At 41.4% G+C, this 18,677-nt stretch overlaps 1 protein-coding gene across 1 annotated transcript in view; it reads left to right on the forward strand.

Annotated features, from left to right (window-relative positions):
* Nucleotides 1–9,857: 9,857 nt before the first annotated feature.
* KCNQ3 (potassium voltage-gated channel, KQT-like subfamily, member 3) overlaps nt 9,858–18,677 on the forward strand; it is a 34,601-nt gene continuing 25,781 nt past the window's right edge. Inside the window, exons 1-5 of the mRNA XM_009084382.1 lie at nt 9,858–9,980; nt 11,806–11,932; nt 14,499–14,671; nt 16,647–16,802; nt 18,149–18,259. Coding sequence (XP_009082630.1) covers nt 9,858–9,980; nt 11,806–11,932; nt 14,499–14,671; nt 16,647–16,802; nt 18,149–18,259 — 690 coding nt within the window. The remainder of the gene's footprint in view (nt 9,981–11,805; nt 11,933–14,498; nt 14,672–16,646; nt 16,803–18,148; nt 18,260–18,677) is intronic.

The raw sequence follows: 18,677 nt of genomic DNA on the forward strand, positions 1-18,677 counted from the left end.
ACAAAGGTACAAATACTATGTGCTATTGTTACTGTTCAGCTGTGTAGATCAGAGTTCTGAGGGTACAATGACCTCCAAAGAGCTTATCCCAAGTTCACCGGCAAGGAGTGCATGATTCATTTGCCATACTAACACAGCTCATCATTAACTAATGAGTGTGAACTGGAGATGAAAATGGAGCACATATCACTTATCTCTACCACATACTTCAGCTGTGCCTGAGTTGGCCTCAGTGGCTCCCAACATATTTATAAAAGCTTTTTTTGTTGTCCTTGACTTTAACAGCTAGAACAAGTTCCAGCGGGGCTTTGGCCCTCCTACTCTTCTTCCTATATGACCTCTCAGCATCCTTATAGTCTTCCCAACTTGCCTGACTCTCCTTCCACAGATGATAGATCCTATCTCTTTCCTGTGGACATGCAAAACATACAGAAATTCTATAAGACACAGCCTCTGTAAGCACCTTTCCTGAAGCACTTTAAAGATATCGACATACTCTCAGTAGTATAAAGGCAGGATGTTGAATAAAACACTATTATAAAGGGATTTGCCTCTAAACAATTATCATCCCCCTCACATTTCTATCCAGACCACGTATCTTGGCATGTGTTAAACCATCAAGGTAGCAGCTGACTTTTTAGGGTTGAAATCCACTTTCTGTTGCTCTTCTCTCTTCCCAACAAATTGTTAAAAACAGAATTCCCAGTGTTCATATAGAACTATCAGAGAAGAGAAACCCTCAAATATATTTTGAAAGGCATGTACTAAAGGGCATAAGACCTGTGGCAATGGTTTAATTGGTGTGAGGTTTCAATTCTGCTTGGAGAGAAAGATCATGGCAACAAGCATTCAGCCATCTGGGGAAGGTGTGATGAGGAGACTGTGCTGCTGAGGTTAACATCCAAAAGGCATTTTCATCCACATGACATTGTGTTCAGCACCAGGACTCTGTAAATACTCTTGGTGGTATAATGGAGCAATCTCTTCCAAAAAGGCAAAGAACTGGGGCTTGGATCACATGCACTGAGTGAGACTGTGAGACTCCATGGGGGATATTCAGTATCCATATAGGGCTGACAAATATGTAACAGAACCTATGTGAGGAGCATCTGTTCCCCTGTTGAGAAGCAGCATGAGATTGAAGTTGTACCAGAGTGTCCATCATTATCAGATAAAAGCCCATCCCTTGGGATTGGACTGAGATAAATCTCCTACGTTGATATGCTTTAAAATGGATATTTCCACATGACATGTGACATAATCTAGAGCCTCTGAGACATTCCCAGTTCTTTACTAGAGATATATTTAAGAATATTCAGCATTCAGTGGCCTTCCCCTGGCCCCCAGCTAGTGCATTTTCTGAGGTACTGCAAATGGGCCAGAGCTGTGAATCCTTGTTGCCTGACTGATCATCAATGCCAAACTACAGCCTGCTAATCTATTGAGCACAAAGGAAAAGTCTGGTGTAAGAAAAGCTTTATAGGAACAGCATCAAGTCAAACTGGATTAAAAATCAGGTTTAATTTGCAGGGAAATTTGGTCTATTCATATAGTATTTTGTCATGTCAATTTGTGTATTCCAAGAAAAGGCATTCCTTCAACAACCACTGTTCATTTTGGCCACAGCTCCTGTAACATGAGTTTAGCTCTTGCATCTTTTAACACAAATCCTTTTTGGTCTTCTCTCCCTGTGGATAAAGTGAGAACAGCTTATCCACTTTACATTCTGCACAGTAAGAAATCCTTTCCTGACTGACTGTTGTGAGCTTGTTTTGCACCACCACTGGATCTGTGAATGGATCTTAGTCTACACACCAGATTGTTATGGAAATTGATATGCAGTATTGTCACATAGGCTAAGATGCAGTTAATAACTCTGCACTCTTCACTTATATAAAAATTAGAAAAAACAGTTCAAAAAGTCCTCCTGGGTTTAAAACACCCCAACAACTGGATAGTTCAAAGCAAAGATTGGAGACCTTTGTCTGATTTTCTGCAATGCAGAAAGTGATTAAACACTGTGGAAAAGACCTGTCGTCCATTCTAGCTATAATACTTCATGCTTTTAGCTGAAAAAGTCCTGAGTCAAGTGCCCTGTGTCACAGTCACAATTGTGACCACCTCAGGTGCAAAACAATAGAGCCCTTTGTGGAGTTAATGCCATAAAATCCAGAGATCTACTTAATCTGAGAGAACTGAGCCATATATCTTGACTGCATGGGAGCTACATTATTAGGAACCCTTCATTGCCCATAATGGGAAACCCACTAAACTGTTGCCTGGAGTGTTTTGGCAGTATTGTTGCAGGGTGCAAGTCATATGCAGCCATGCACCTCTTCCTTACACAACTGCAAATATTTGACTATGCTAAAAAGTCCACTGGGAATGGCACTATGCAACTTTTCTTTGGAATGTCCAACTCCTTGTGAAAACTGAGATCATTGCATAAAGTGCTCGTGTTCACATGTAAAGGTAAGTGTGTGATGGAGTTTGAGAAGGCACAGGCAAAGATGATACAGTCCAAATCGGATTTTTTTTTCACTTGTCAATCCCACCTGGCTGAAAGTGTTACATTAGGTTGGAAATATAGGCATTTTTGGTTTTTTTTCACTTGCCAATCCCACCTGGCTGAAAGTGCTACATTAGGTTGGAAATATAGGCATTTTAAAAAGTATGGGCTTTGCAATGTGAGGTCAAAATATGTTTAAAAGAACCCCAACTATCAAAGCTCCCAAAGGGGTTGAAGCCTTGGATAAAGAGTAAAGATGCTCTTTTCAGTTCACTGTAAGAATATGTCTGGCCACCAAGTTTATATTATCAATTCCCTACCTAGAAACCATGTGTTAGAGACTACAACACTATTTGTGGACAGTGCTGCCTTCACATTAGAAGGGCTGTTTGATTGGGATTTTCTGCTTGTTTGCTTTTTCTGTCTCTTTTGATATTCCTTGATTTCAGGTGGGAAGGTAGAAAATACAGGAACAGTGTGTTCTGTCAAGGCAAAACACATGACAGTGGGTTCAGAAATTTTTCCCATTTGAATTCTTTGAAACTTTCTAAAAATTCATTCAGAAGGTATAACTCATTGCTCTCCTCCTTTCTAAAGAAATGCAAAGGGCTTGTGGGGAGATCAGCGTGTGTCTGTATGAGATCCTAATTCTTGGGTATCCATAAGATTTTGTCATGTTTCAAAGTAAATTTGATCTTTTGTCTCCCTGGACACAGCAGTGTTGGTTATGTTTAACAAGGTGCCTTCCTGGAAATCCTTCTCCACGTTTAAGCATGAGTCTTAAAGCTTACTTCCAAATGGCTTCACACAAGTTTGTAAACGTTCTTTGGAGAATGTCTTGTCAGAAGCATTTCTGAAACTCATTTGATTTGTGGCTTCTACAGCTGGGGCTGCTGGATGATGCATTTTGCACTGTGCTCTTCCTGCTTTGCTGTGCTTCATGGCTTACCGTGTTTCATAGTCTGTGTGTCTCAACTCAATTAACAACATGCTGCCAGCCAGAGATAAGCCCATGGATAGGAATACTGGTCATTGCAGATAAAAGCACCAAACAATAGTTCAGTTCAATGTCCTTCACTTAGTATAAATACAGAATTTGAAACCACTAATGAAGCAACTCAGAATATTTAGTTGCAACAGTCAGAAGTTTTTCCATCCTTATTCAAGCTGCAGGAGGATAGGAGACTTGTAACTCCTCGGTAGCTAATGCTGTCATTGCCTCTCATTCTCTTCTGCAATCTGTGCCCCAGTCACTGACCCATGTGATGTCTAAGTCTCCCCTAGTAACCTGTGTATGCCAGGCCTTTTGGAGCACTTTAACATTCGTCTCAAAGATTAGGTGGAATTGGGATCTTGGTGGATGACTCTTGTCTTCCAGGCTGAGGAAAATCAGGCAGGAAAATGTAGTGCTCTGGGCCCTTTTCCTGTCTTATGCCAGCAAACCTGGAAAATGTCCATTTTCCTGAAATGTCCCTTAGAACAGAAGATCCAGGTTGATATTGTCTGTGCTGTCTGACATTGCTGACCCGAAATATTTTGTACCAGCATGACTCTCTAAGGAAGCTGGCAATGGTAGCCCACAGGGCACCAAAGGAAAAAGGATTTTAGGAGTGGACCTGAAGAAAAAGCAACAAGATAAGGACACTTTAACCCAGCTCTTGGGTTATATGTAGAGGACAGAAGAGAGGAACCATCTGATGTTCATCTTGTGGAGGATCTTGCTCTGCCTCTGCCATTGCAGCAGAGCAAGAGCACAATTCAGCTTATTGAACATGGTATTTAAACTCTGCCCTTGCTGGATGATAGCACTGGGACAGAGACTCCTGCTTGGAACTGTATGTGTGCACTGAGTGGAATCTGTGGATGCAGAGAAAGAGGAACTTTAGACATCCTTACCTTTTAAACATCCCTACCCTAAAAGCAGTAGGACTTGCCGCTTCTTTCCTCCTCCTCCAGGACCTGTTTCCTAAGTTTCTCAGAGCTCTTCCCTGCACCCTCTGCACTTTTGTAGCCTCACAAAGTGTTTGGGTTTTTCCTGTCACCCTTAGATCAGTACTGATCTCTGGCCTATTGCTTGGAAGAGCAGATATTCAGGAGTCTAAATATTAAACAGCAAATATTCTGAAGTCTGTGGAAATCAGGCATGCATTCCCTTCTCTCTGAAGAGCTGTTCTCAAATATTTGGTAATGTCATTTTTTTTTTAGTGTTAAAAATCCCAACTCGAGCCTCTCATTAGCAACCATAAAACGATCAGTGCAAGATACTGCAGATGTTCTGTGAAAAATGAAGTTTGGGTGAAGAGAAAAAGATGGTGGGTAGGAATATAGAGCAACTGAAAGAACTGTTAGAAAAAAATGCATTTTTAATCCTTATGGGTAAAAGCCAATAGTTGAAAAAATAAGGTTGTTCCAATATGAAATTTGGGAAAGTGTGTGGGAATCATGGTTTCGAACCATATTGCTTTGGGTACCCTAAACCAAAAAATTTGCAAAACACTGCCAGATTTTCCTTATATATCACAACCTTAGAGAATTCCATTAGCATTTACCAGGTGGCAGAACATAATGAAACCAGAGCACAAGCTTTAAGGGAAGATAAGAAAGTACCAAGTGAAACAAAGCAGAAAAAAATCTAAGATTCACAAGAAGATTTGGAGACAGAAGAAATCCGAATGACTTGCAAGAAATGTTATAGTATATATGAAAGCAAACAGAAGTCTATGCACTGTCACACTGGAAGGGATTTTTTAGTGGTTCAAGAGGCTTTTCTACCCAGAGCCAGAATTTTGTAACCAGAATCCTTGACCACGTGTAGATGTGATACCTAAATTTACAGCAAGGGATTTCAGAAAAACCCAGTCATGTAAGAAGTGGGCTGCTGTGTCTGGTAGGCTAATTCTTTCAGTAGTAAAAATATAAACATTGCTAAAAGGTAGTGTTTGCAATTATATCCAAAATAGGCCTGAACATAATGTGTGGCATTCAGCTAATTTACAAAGTAAACATCTCCATAGGAGCAAGTTACTAGTCTGTCCTTACAGCTGGAGAGGAGAAATGGCCTCTGTAGGTGCTTTTGACCAGCTTGAGCCATCTACTTAAAGCAACATGAGTTGCACACTAGAAGCACACATCCCTGTCTATTAACTAAGCCTAATTGAGAGTTAATATTTTGTCATACAGCACAGAATTTTGCCAAAAAAGATGCCAGATGCAAATGTTTAGCCCATCTATGTTGTACTGGTCCTCTGGTATGTATAAAAAATATAAAATTTCTCAGCTAGATCTGCATTCTATTGTCTACAAATGAAAGCTGGTATAGAGGAATAACTCAAAGAATGGGAAATATTAAAATAAATATAAATTTACTAAACAAATGAGTCTATGATGTTCATCCAAGAAACATTAGATCCACAATTGTGCACAGTCATAAATTGCTTCTTCTTTTCTGGAAAAATGTATATTGTTTTTGGAATCCTGTTTTCAATACACCAAAATAGTACAATTCAAAAATACAAGTGTTAAACAGGATCTCTAAAACTAAAAACATGTATTTACTAGAATAGCATATTACTTGTGACAGTGACAAAAGAGCATTGCTGTTTGGTGGTCTGGAACTTATGTATACAACGAACTAATCAGATTTTAGGCATAATGCTGCAAATAGGGACAATGTCATGTGCTGCAAAAACTTGTGTAAAATGATAGCAAGGATTATTCTAAAAAGCTGAAGAACCACATTCAGATCCTCATTTGGTATATGTGATTTACAGTCTTGAAGTCTGGACTGCCACCTGCTGAAACACTGTTTAATAGGAATCTTAGGCTTAAGACTCAATTTTAATTTCAAACTTTTATTTTTACCCTATTTATTTCTTCTAAGCCTTGGTGCTCTATGTCTCATGAATAGTAGTGTGATAACTGTGAGTAAATTGTAGATTTCCTCCCTTTCTGTCCCTTGATTCCCCAGGTCAGTGTTAGTCTCCCTTCTGCTCATCCTCTGTGATTTCAGCAGTTTCTTTGCGTGCAGTTTGCCTGTTATGATTTTTCAGCTAGGCTCAACCACAGGGCACACACTGCTGCCTCTAAAAGATGAAATTAGATAGTACAGACTCAGGTATTTTCCTATTGCCATAAGACAATATAGACTCAGCAACCCTCAAGCAACTGTTTTTGTGTTTGCATGGCCACCATATGGGCGTAGGTGGTACATGTGCCCACAATATGGGTGGAAGCAGCAAGGGAAGATGTACCTTGTTACCATCTTTGCTGAGCAAAGGGGACTGATGAAAAAAGATGACTTCTGTGTAGTATCTTCCATAGAAAGAGGACACAAGGAGACTTGCAAACTTCATAAACACCAAGATCCAAACCAGAAGAGGTTGGGTTGCATAGCATCAACACAGATTAAAATTCATGAAGTGCTCTGAACTGTGGTTGCAATTGCAGATGATAAGAGAGGATTGCTGGGATGTGAGTTGATTCACTTGTGGGTGTTTGCAGTTGATGTTCATCCTTCAGAAACAGTATGGCAGGATGATAGCTGACCCTTCCAAGACAGATTGCAAGTTATGTGTACCAACACAGGCTGTTCATCCCTTCACACCCCTGCAGAAAGGAGCAGGACCCTGGCTCTGTGGACTCTGTGGGTTTTGGGACTGCAATTCCAGTCTTCTGGGCTGCATTCATGCACTTCCCACGGCTGGGGTTTCTGATCACACTTCCCGCTCAGATTTTCCTTCAGAATTATTCATGATGACCTATGATCTCCAGCCTCAGTCTCTCACCCTATTTTTAGTGGGGTTTTGTCCCATATGATCTGTTGCTCTCATGGGTGAGCTCTCACTGGAGCTTGCATCATGGGCTGTGCCACATGTAGTGCTCAGACAAGCAGCACTCCTTACCCATTAATATCGACATTTGGGATGTTTTAGTGACCAAGGAAAAGTCCTTTCACCACTATCACTCGTCTTTTCTTCCATATCAAATACATGGGTGACATCACTTGAACACTGACTCTGTTTCGTGGGGAAGGGAAACAGGAGCGAGCTGTATCCCCTTGCTCTGTGGAGCACCGGTACCCTCTAGCGGTAAAACCGCAAGGATTTTTGGGCAAAAGATAAACGATTTCACTGATAACTTATTTTCTGTCTTCCTCTTGGACAAAAGTCTGTACATGATCTTTAATTGACAGCGGTTTCTGCTGAATTATATCATAAATTCACACCTTTAGTTTAAGTAGCTAATGATGTAATGGAATGATGTAATTTCCTTGGATTTTTTTTCAGAGGGTTTCACCTTTCATTAAATCATGCAAATGATACTTGTGAGCTGATAGATGACAGAATTTCACATGGTATAAAGAAATGGTTGTAGTGGAAAGTACCAAATAGCAGCTGCTCAAGGCTTTGAATGTGATGGTACAGCTGTAATGTGGCAGAGCATAGGTGGTTTGTAACTAATCAAAGGAATCGTGTTTGCTTGGTTGAATTTTCACCAGTTTGTTCATGGAGGTGCAGGACACACAGACCATGGGTCTTGGGAAACCAGTGAGCCACTGGCTTCATCTGCAAGGTAGGGACAACAAGGTATGGTGCAACAAAGCAGTCGTGAGGGCATGGCAGGAGCATCACAGAATTGCTAGATGAGCTGCCAAAGGTCTTGACCAGTGGGACTGGGTTGTAGGTAGATAGTGAAAGACATTCTGGACCCAAAGGCTCTTTCCTGCCAACCACATAACCCATGCTCTGGAGCGTGGCTGGTGAGTGGGAAAAGGTGAAACTTGTCAAAGAAATCCAAAATTATTTAGCATGAGCAAACACATTATGTTCTAACTTTGCTCAGAATGGCTGACCTGAAATTTTCATGGCATAAGAAACTTGAGTATGAACAGCTAATTGTAGGAAAGCCACAGCAAAGTAATCCTTCAGGGCTTTTGTGAAGTGTTTCACTGTTGTCACTACCACTGAGTGGTAGTGGATGTGTTTGGAGGAAATTCATCACCACCACCACCCCTCACCCCAACTTTCCCCCCTCAAAATACGGCAGGAGCTACCTGGGGCTCCCCTCTGTCCTTTTACTGCAGCTGCAAAGGAGTTGCAGCTTCTCAGAAAACCATCCTTTAGTCCTAGGTTTTGCTCCTATATGAAGGAGACGAAAACCCAAGGCAGGTTAGAGGACGTGTCTGTGAGCTGAGCCGAGTTAGCTGTTGCTCACTGCAGCTCCACGCTGTGGGCTGTGGCTCTGCTCATTTCACCAAGTGAAACAAAGTGGAATTTTACTTAGCAAGAAATGAAATCATACTACAGGTATCAGATTGAAATTCGAAACAGGTAGTGCACACTAAACACAGCTTGATTCTTCACACGCTTTTTTCCCTAGATGATTTCAGTACCTAATGTCTATCATTTCTTTGATGTACTGTAGCTATGAAAGCAGGGGATCCAGAGCTTTTATGGGGAGATCCTTCCAATATATTCACTAAACTCAAAATATTTCCATGGCTACTTGCCCCTCTGTTCCTGTGGATCAGGTTTTGGTTTGGAAACACATTATGATGACTATTATCTGGGTATATGAAGTACCAGAATATGAGCTTCCTCCACTCTGCTTCACAGCAATCACTTGTGAGACTCCTTTGATTTATTTTTTTTACCCCTTTGGGTATAAAAAATTCTGAATAGCTTGAACCTGGGAATAGGTTTACAAAGAAGACCAATGAGACTGAATTAGATTTACCAGCAGTGGGAGTTAAATTTTCAGTCAAATCTCTCTGTTCTGGAGCTTCACAGACAAACAATAGCACAGGGGCTGTGATTTATCACATATTGCATTTACAGGAGAGCAGAGATTTACCCTCTCTTGTTTCTCTTTGAAATGTTTTCATCTTTTCATCTGCATAGAAATGAGTGCAAAAAGAAAAGGAAAAAAGAAATGCAGTGCAGTTTTCAAGGGAGGGTTTGTCCTGGTGCTGCATTGTTGTGAAGTGTTTACTGTTTCCCAGGTCTCAGGATGTGCCAAGTAGATTCATTCCACAGTAACTGCAGTGACATTTTGGGAAGCACAGAGCACATCAGCTTGGAATAGATCTCCCCAGCAATACAATCCTCTGCCATGTCATACAATCCCTTCCAAAAATGCAGTATCACCCATTTCATTCCTGAAGATTGCAAACTAGTTAATTAATGTATGTCCATCCCAGGTACATTCTGATTTAGGATCTTGCCATGACTGTTCAGTTCCACCTCCCCCATCCTGGCTGAGAGCCCTTGATCACTGCCTGCCAATAGGAAGGTCTCTGCCCAGGATTTTATGGGGTTTATCCCCATTGCAAGTACAGAGAGGGGTAACAATGCTATGTTTTCCCCTTTTATTTCATTCCAGGTTTCTGATTGTCTTGGGGTGTTTGATCTTAGCTGTCCTGACAACTTTCAAGGAGTATGAAACTGTTTCTGGAGACTGGCTCCTCTTGCTGGTAAGTAGATTGTGGCTGCTGTATCACCCTGGTAATGGCCTTGAATTGAAATTAGCCCCATCATCAGGGATGGAATCTTACTCCCAGCTCTGCATGCAGCAAAGGTTTCTGCTGTTGGTCCTGGAGCAGTGATTGCACACTGACATATTGGAGAGTTTCCAGTCCATTGTCAACACTGACTGAGTAAAAAGAAAGTGAGGTTCCTGAGTAAATAGAAATTGAGAGAAAAAATATTAGCCTGAGACTTTTAAATAATGGCTTTTCAGCATTTGCCTAACAGTCCTTCCATCAAATTATCAGCACATTTCTTATTGGCCATGCCAGAAGTAAGCACATTGGAAAACTTTTCTTTTTTGATCTTTCAACAATTTTGATTCATTCTCTAGTATTCTACTAATATAAGTATTTATTTCAAGAGAGGTCATCAGAATTGACTCATGCTTGTGCCCAATAGCAGCATAACTGAAATTGTTGCAGGCAGTGCCTCTGAGAGAAAATGTATTTGCAGCACATGCATTCCTTTTTCTGTTTCCAGAATGCTTGTTCTGTAAATGCTGAAATTCATGCCCAAGAGTGTATTTCTGTAGGCCTCCCATTTGGCAAAAGAATTTTGAAAAAAAAAAAAAAAGAAAAAACCCTCACTAAGTATAAACATGGCATATTCAACATTTTATGAAAATGACCCCAACAAAGAACATCCTCTGCTCCCATTGCTGTCAGGAAATAGAGAGTACAACATCTCCCTTAACCTGGCCCTGTATAAGCATCCCTAGGAAAGCTGCGCAACAGAATTAGTTCCAGGATCTCAACTTCCATTTCCCCTTGTACCCCCAGAGACATGTAGATCCTAGCAAGAGCTAAATGCCAAAAGGAATGAAAGGTGAATTCCCCCTTGCATGTTCCTTCTCAAAAAAGCACCTGTATGAAAAGACCCTCATCCCTTCGGGAATGTGAAACTCGCATTTGGTCTCTGTTACTCTGCTTAGACCCATCTTTCACATTTGAAAAAGCCTGAGGTTATTTTTCCTTCTCCTGTGCTTTTTTTATGTGGCTCTCAGCAGTTTTCAGAAGAACCTAACAGCTGTGGGTATGAGCATGAGGAAAAATCCCCCTTTCCTCCTTGCCACTATTCACAGAGAGGAAAAGTAACTATGTGCCCCAGGCTGCCCTTGGCCCATCTCTGCTGAGCACCTCAGAGAAGCTTTCTCCCTGCTATTCCCTTCCCATGCTTAGAAAAGTTCTTGAACAAGGTGGAAAGTCCCATCCTTTTGTGCAGCAGAAATTTAAGGGAATAATATGTGCCTTAAATTTGTCATATATATGTCTATCATTGCCTTAAATTTGTGAGCATATGAATATACTGTATCCTGCCTATTGCCTTGAATTTGAGCATATGAATATACTGTATCCTGCCCCTGTCTCTATAGATGTGGCTGCATGAACAAGCTGCTGGTGGGTAACCCTGGCTGTGGGTATAGAGTGCACTGGGGACTTTGCAGTCACCACCCACATATGTCTTCCCATTTTGTGTGGAACAGGAGGTCTTTTGGTGAAGTAATTGCCCTTCATTAAGGCAGGATAAGCATTTCACATTTACCCAACAACAGGGGCAAATCTTTCCTGCAAAGTACTTAGCAGGCTGGAAAGTTCTGCCCCGCTTTGCCTTGTCTGTTTCATCAACCTGTATTTTCCTCCACTTTTTTCCTTTCTCTCTCACACATACCCTGACACTTGCACCTCATCTGTTTCCTTCAGCTATATCCTTGTGTCCAGAATTACTGCAAAACTTACGATGAGACTAACCATGTAGTTTGTCTTGATACAGGAAACTTTTGCCATTTTCATCTTTGGAGCAGAGTTTGCCTTAAGAATCTGGGCTGCTGGGTGTTGCTGTCGCTACAAAGGATGGAGGGGGAGACTCAAATTTGCCAGGAAACCTTTGTGCATGCTAGGTAGGCACAAGCTCTCTGCTACTGTTATGTCCTTTTTCTTCTAAGCCAGTTTGGGGGTCATCAAAGAACATGTGAATGGCAGTGCAAAGGGCAACAAGGTCACATCTGCCCTTTATGCCAGGACCTGTCCTGCTGGGAGTAGTTATTTGAAGCATCCAGCATTAACAATTAATTTGAGAGACACTTGGGTACCTAGTCAGTTAGAAAAAAAAATCCTCCTACCCTTCAAACACATTTTCTTTGTCCTAAGTCCCACTGCATTTTTCTTAAGCTCATCCCCAAATATATGCTCTCTGCCTTCAGTTTCAAACCATTTCAGATCCCAACCCTATACCATCTTTCTTAAAAGATGGATTCACCTCTGCCCTTTAGGACCTGTGTCCTGCTGGGAGTAGTTATTTGAAGCATCCAGCATTAACAATTAATTTGAGAGACACTTGGGTATCTAGTCAGTTAGAAAAAAAATCCTCCTACCCTTCAAACACATTTTCTTTGTCCTAAGTCCCACTGCATTTTTCTTAAGCTCATCCCCAAATAAATGCTCTCTGCCTTCAGTTTCAAACCATTTCAGATCCCAACCCTATACCATCTTTCTTAAAAGATGGCATCCAGCATTAACAATTAATTTGAGAGACACTTGGGTATCTAGTCAGTTAGAAAAAAAATCCTCCTACCCTTCAAACACATTTTCTTTGTCCTAAGTCCCACTGCATTTTTCTTAAGCTCATCCCCAAATAAATGCTCTCTGCCTTCAGTTTCAAACCATTTCAGATCCCAACCCTATACCATCTTTCTTAAAAGATGGATTCACCATCCCTGGAGGTTTTTAAGATGAGACTGGATGGATTCACCATCCCTGGAAGTTTTCAAGATGAGACTGGATGTGGCACTTAGTGCCATGGACTAGTAACCACGGTAGGATTGGACTTGATCTTGGAGTTCTCTTCCAACCCGGAATTCTCTAATTCATGACCTCTTCATATTTAAGAGTTGTGTTTTACCTTTCTATTGTTGGCCTGCATTTGCAAAGAAGCATTTTTGTAATTTCACCCATGCTATCCTTCAGGCTTGGAAGGCACTGCCTATAACTATCCATAAAACTGCTCATTATTCATGTTTGATTCCCCTCTTGCAACTCCTCATTTTATCTGCAAACCACCCAGCCAATATTTAGAAGCTCACTCTGCCCTGAGCACCTGCCATGCACATCCCTATTTGTTCATTGTTTTTAGGACACCCTCATTTGTTTTGGTGCTAATCAGGCCAAGCACTAGCTTTTTGTTCTTTATTTGCACAGCACACAGCACTCTGGGGAGCTGTGATGCTGCATGAATACGTCTCTCTTTCCTTTCCCTCCTTTTGTTCATCTTGCGTGTCTAAATGGTAGACAAAATTGGAATGAATTTGCTTTGTGCATCTGTGCTATCCTCAATTTAGTAGTGCTCCTTTGGGTGCTACTGTTTTATAAATACTTCTTATACTTCTAATAGGTTTGTGAAGGCAGCAGAGTGCAGTGTGAGCAAATGGGATTGATACTGTCACATGCCTTCTTGGTAAAAGTGTCATCTCACTTCTGAGAATGAATTTTCATTGATAGCTGGGTGAAGAAGAGAAAATATGGATATATTAATATCATCTCTTGTTTGTCACTGGCACAAGATTATTTTGAGAATGATTGGAAGTGAATAAACCTGAAATCCACTCTTTACGGCTGGAAATAGAATATAAAGACAATTTAAAGACTGAGAATGTTTTAAGCTGTTTAGTACCACTTTTTTTTTCCTTACATGTGTATAGGATCAAAAAGCAGAGGGGAAAAGACAAGAAGAAGAGATGCGATTTGCATTTCAAACCTCTTCAGTTGAGCAGCAAATTGGTCCTGCGAGCACTTACAAAAAAATAGTAGTACTGGCTTTGAGATTTGAATGAGAAAACTCAGCCAGAAGAACAAAATACTAAATACCATAAAACCTAAATTTCTCATTTTCTGACCTGCTCAAAGAACAAAATACTAGATACCATCAAACCTAAATTTCTCATTTTCTGACCTGGTGTTACTATGGTACAGATGAATTTAAGGCTTTTTTTCTGTCAGCATTAGGACACTGTTTCTGTGCATCCCTGAGCTAGGTCAGACAGTGTCTCAAGTCCAGCGCATCAATCTGTAAACAGATCCTGAGGCTTTCTGCTGGTTTTTGAAAGAACAAAATACTAGATACCATCAAACCTAAATTTCTCATTTTCTGACCTGGTGTTACTATGGTACAGATGAATTTAAGGCTTTTTTTCTGTCAGCATTAGGACACTGTTTCTGTGCATCCCTGAGCTAGGTCAGACAGTGTCTCAAGTCCAGCGCATCAATCTGTAAACAGATCCTGAGGCTTTCTGCTGGTTTTTGTGCTTGATGCTGACTGTGTGGCAGGTGCAGATATCTGTTTAATTGGCAGAAGACATTTTCAGGCAGCTTCAAAATTTGCCTAGGGAAATTTGCAGCACAACCAGATGGGATTAAGAAGCAGGTAATGGAGCCACTTTTGTTGCAAGCTTTATTCTTTTCCCCTTGCAGATATCTTTGTGCTGATTGCTTCAGTGCCAGTGGTTGCTGTTGGGAACCAGGGCAATGTTTTGGCCACATCTCTCAGGAGTCTCCGCTTCCTTCAGATCCTGCGGATGCTCCGAATGGACAGGCGAGGCGGCACGTGGAAACTTTTGGGATCAGCTATTTGTGCACATAGCAAAGTAAGTGAAGAGCTTGCAGGGCTCAGTGGGGTTTGGAGAGAAAGACTGTAGGGAAGGAGAAGGGATGCACTGGTACAGCAATGCCTTGGGATTATGTTTAGAAATTCAAGAAATAGTTTTGTTCTTTCAGTTTTATTCCCTCTTCTATTCTCTGAACCATTTACGCAACTTTTTTTCCTCTTCTCTACTCAACAGTGGTGCTGCGACGTGAGAGCACATTCATCCCCACACATTACAACAGGAATTTTGCCTTTACACTGAATGGGAGCAGGGACATCCCCTTAATGGTGAAGTGTGCTGAAATCTTTGACAGAAACACCTCTGAAATTGCAACATGTTTGTGGTGGCTTCTCAGAATTGTCTGATCAACAGATGGAGCACGACTCCAAATGGATGGAAAGAGGCTGATTAGCAGAAGTGTGGTTTCAGAGGGAGCTGCTGGTAAAATTTCTCTTTGGAAGCATAGCTCAGACAATACTGAGATGCACACAGTGTGACTCGACAGGCAAAATATCTAAAATCATCTTTGCTCAGTCTAACTTGATGCTGTACTCAAACACATCCTGTTTCACACCAGACAGATACATTGTATTCTTGCATTTTCACAAAACAGTATTACAAGTTAAAAACTATCGGCATAAAAATCCTCTAGATGAGATTTCTCATCTGCCCAGGGAGTAGAAAAATTGCAGATACTCTGTGCTACATGCTGATTTTTCTTATACATGAATGACATTCCTGACATTTTAAGGGGTTTTGAAAATTAAAATACCAGCTGGCACAGCATAATAAGACTTTGCTTCTTTGTGGTGGCTGATGGGGATATCCACTCTGCTTTATTTCTTACCAACTTCTGTCTCTTCCCTGTACAAACTTGCTACAAGGCAGGTGGCACATAAACACTTATGTCAAAAATGTTTCTCAGGAAGCAGATCATGGAAGAAGTCTATGTACCAATGACATTGTTTAGAAATTGTTATAAAAATTGTTTCTACAGTGGCTCCAGTAAAGCAAGTTCTTACAACCCGTTCTTATCTCCCTCTCCCAGCTGAAGTCCAAAGAGTGGTGGTGGTGGTGGTGGTGGTGAATCAAACAAGCAACATATGAATGAAACCCCACACAATGAAGCCTTAAACAATTTCCTTCTGTGATTGCACACTAGAAATTAGATAAGAAAGTTCACTTATCTCAAGACTCAATTATGAAATTCTCAGCTACAGTATTCTTCCCCTACCCCTCACCCCTCCTACCCACAATACAGGTCTCTAAAAGTGTAGTGGAATATTGATTTATTTTTTACCCACTTTTGAAGACCTTCACCAAAAATATTTCTGCTTTGTTTCAGACATTGCTGGGATTTTAACTTGGGTGGCTGCATCTCCCACCTCAGTGGGATTAGACACTCCATTTCAGTCTCTCTCTAAAACAGGGAAGCTCAGGTTTTGTTTTCACACACATGATTTTCAAGGTCTGCTCTTATTGCATGAATTCACGGTGAAAACATCATTCATAATGGAATCCTCTTTGATATGGCTAAAGAGAAGGAACTGCATCCTGCAGCCTTGGCTCTTTGGAGGTAGGGAGAGGGCAGAGCTGTAGATTTGCTTGCTAAGACTGACCAAGCCTAGGGGCAGAAGGAGTGAGAAGAGTCAAGGTCACACACAGAGCCCTGTGGCACTCTGTGTCATGGCTGCAGCTAAGCTCTTACTTAACCCAGCTGTATGCAGAACTACAGCTGCAGATTGCTCCAAGCTGTTCCCAAGGAAAATGACATGTAAGGGCTAATTCTTGTAAATCTCTGCATTATTTCCCACTAAGTGCTGAGCTGAGCTGAGCTGGCCAATGACTGTAACCAAGCCAGCAGCAACAGCTCTGCTGTTACCCTCTGTGCTTCTCTCCTCTTGATGTTTACTCTGCCACTGTGGGTATTGAGTCTGTTTTCAGCCCTTCCTACTTCCACCTGTTTCTTTTGCAGGAACTCATCACTGCTTGGTACATCGGGTTCCTGACACTCATCTTATCTTCATTTCTTGTTTATCTGGTTGAAAAAGATGTTCCTGAAAAAGATGCTAATGGAGTAGAGATGAAAGAAGAGTTTGAAACCTATGCAGATGCACTGTGGTGGGGGCTAGTAAGTGACTCCAAAAATACCTTACCCCCTTCTTAAAAACTTCATATCCAGAAAGAGATGAAGTGTTGATGTTAGGTATTACAGTATAAGTGCTTTGGGTGAAAGGCATGTTAGCCCTGTGACATTACCAAAGTAGGAGTGCCCTTACAATCAATTAGCAGAACTTAGAACCCTGTTAATTTTCAGATTGTTTTTTAGTCATACGAAGACCCTTAGGTGCTTAAATCTCCTTCAGAAATCAGTCTGTGCTCTTGGCCTCTGGGAAACCCCTTCTAGAGGAGTATCAGATATAACTGCACAGTGCCTGTGGGAGACCTTGCTCTCATGACAGCAGTATCCTGCCTGTGAGAGCTGCCTCTCTCAGAAAATGGCAAAACCAGAGCTGGCCAATGGTTCTGTTGGTCTAGCAAAGATTGCTAAACACCTGGGCAGAAGAGGAAACACTCACAGAAGTTTGGTTAAGGATCCAATGACTGATAATGTCTCTGGATTCAGATGCAGAAAGTAGAAAAATGTTTCTGGAAAGGTTAACAATTCTCATGTCTTACATGCATTCCCCAAAAATCAGGGAATGCCATTGGTGGTAGGATACTGAGCAAGAGGGACCTTTGATACATCTGTTCTTGTCTCTTCTGATGAAGACAGGAGTATTGGTTTGCACCACTGCTCATATAATCATAAAATATTCCTGTCATTCCAGAATTCATGTAGCTTTGCTACCAAGAGACAGGGAAGTCTATGTCATGCTGTGACTAAAATTCAGCAACATAGTTTTTATTGAATGTAGTTCACTCATAAATGGAAAGAGATCCCCTCCCCATTATTAGAAAAAGGGTACCAAGTATTGCATAGAACATCTGGATATTTTCATATTCCTAGGCCGTTTAGGCAGAATCTCACTGATGAGAAAAGGTACACAGTTGGCTATTAACAACTGAGCAGGAAAGAATTAAGGTTTCACAAAGTCATCTTTGTTTTAAAAAGATCAGGACTCCAGAGAAAGCTAGTCCTGACTGGTTTTTAAAGGTCTGCAAGCTGTTAACTGGCAAGCCTCATTTCTAACTGGGCACTGATGGTGGGCAGGACACTCACTCTGCATGCAGTCACAGGGAGTTCCCTTGCAGCAAATGCATCCTAGACAGGCAGCTGCTTTAAGACTAAATTCATTCTCTAGGCAATGGAGATGCATTAAAAATTTGGTTGGCCCATTATCAAGATGCTATTTCAAGAAGCTGTGCATGAGCATCCATAGAGCTAAGTAAGTCATGCAGGTTTCATGGTGACATGTAAAGCAGAGCTGTTGGCTTTGTTTTTCTTATGGGAAGTTCTGGTTGTTCTGCCCACAGATCACCCTCGCTACGATTGGATATGGAGACAAGACCCCCAAAACATGGGAGGGACGGTTGATTGCAGCTACATTCTCTCTCATTGGAGTGTCTTTCTTTGCTCTTCCTGCAGTAAGTACCTACCTCTACTAGCCACAGCCTAGTGCTGGTCACATGCAAAAAGAAGGTAAAGTCATCAAAACTGACAGTGGAACTGAATCCCTTTTTAAGAAGCAATTCAGAGACTTGAGCTGGTTTATATCGGTAAATGAAACTTGTTTCTTCCCAACTTTTCATAGAGCGTGTTGGGAATAATAAATCAGCTCAATAGCCCTCAAATCATGTGTGGGCGTTGTCTGACAGCACTAGTTGGCACAGGGCAAAATTAATCCAGCAAGTGAACAGTCTGGGAAATCACAAGGCAGTTCATGAGCCTGTACCCTGTCACGGGTTAGTTTACTGATATTGACATAGCTGTCGTGGTTTAACCCCAGCAGCAGCCAAGAACCACACAGCCTCTCACTCACTCCCCCACCAACGGGATGGGGGG

Source organism: Acanthisitta chloris, unplaced genomic scaffold, assembly GCF_000695815.1.
Source record: "Acanthisitta chloris isolate BGI_N310 unplaced genomic scaffold, ASM69581v1 scaffold10051, whole genome shotgun sequence".
NCBI classification, from domain to species: Eukaryota; Metazoa; Chordata; class Aves; order Passeriformes; family Acanthisittidae; genus Acanthisitta; species Acanthisitta chloris.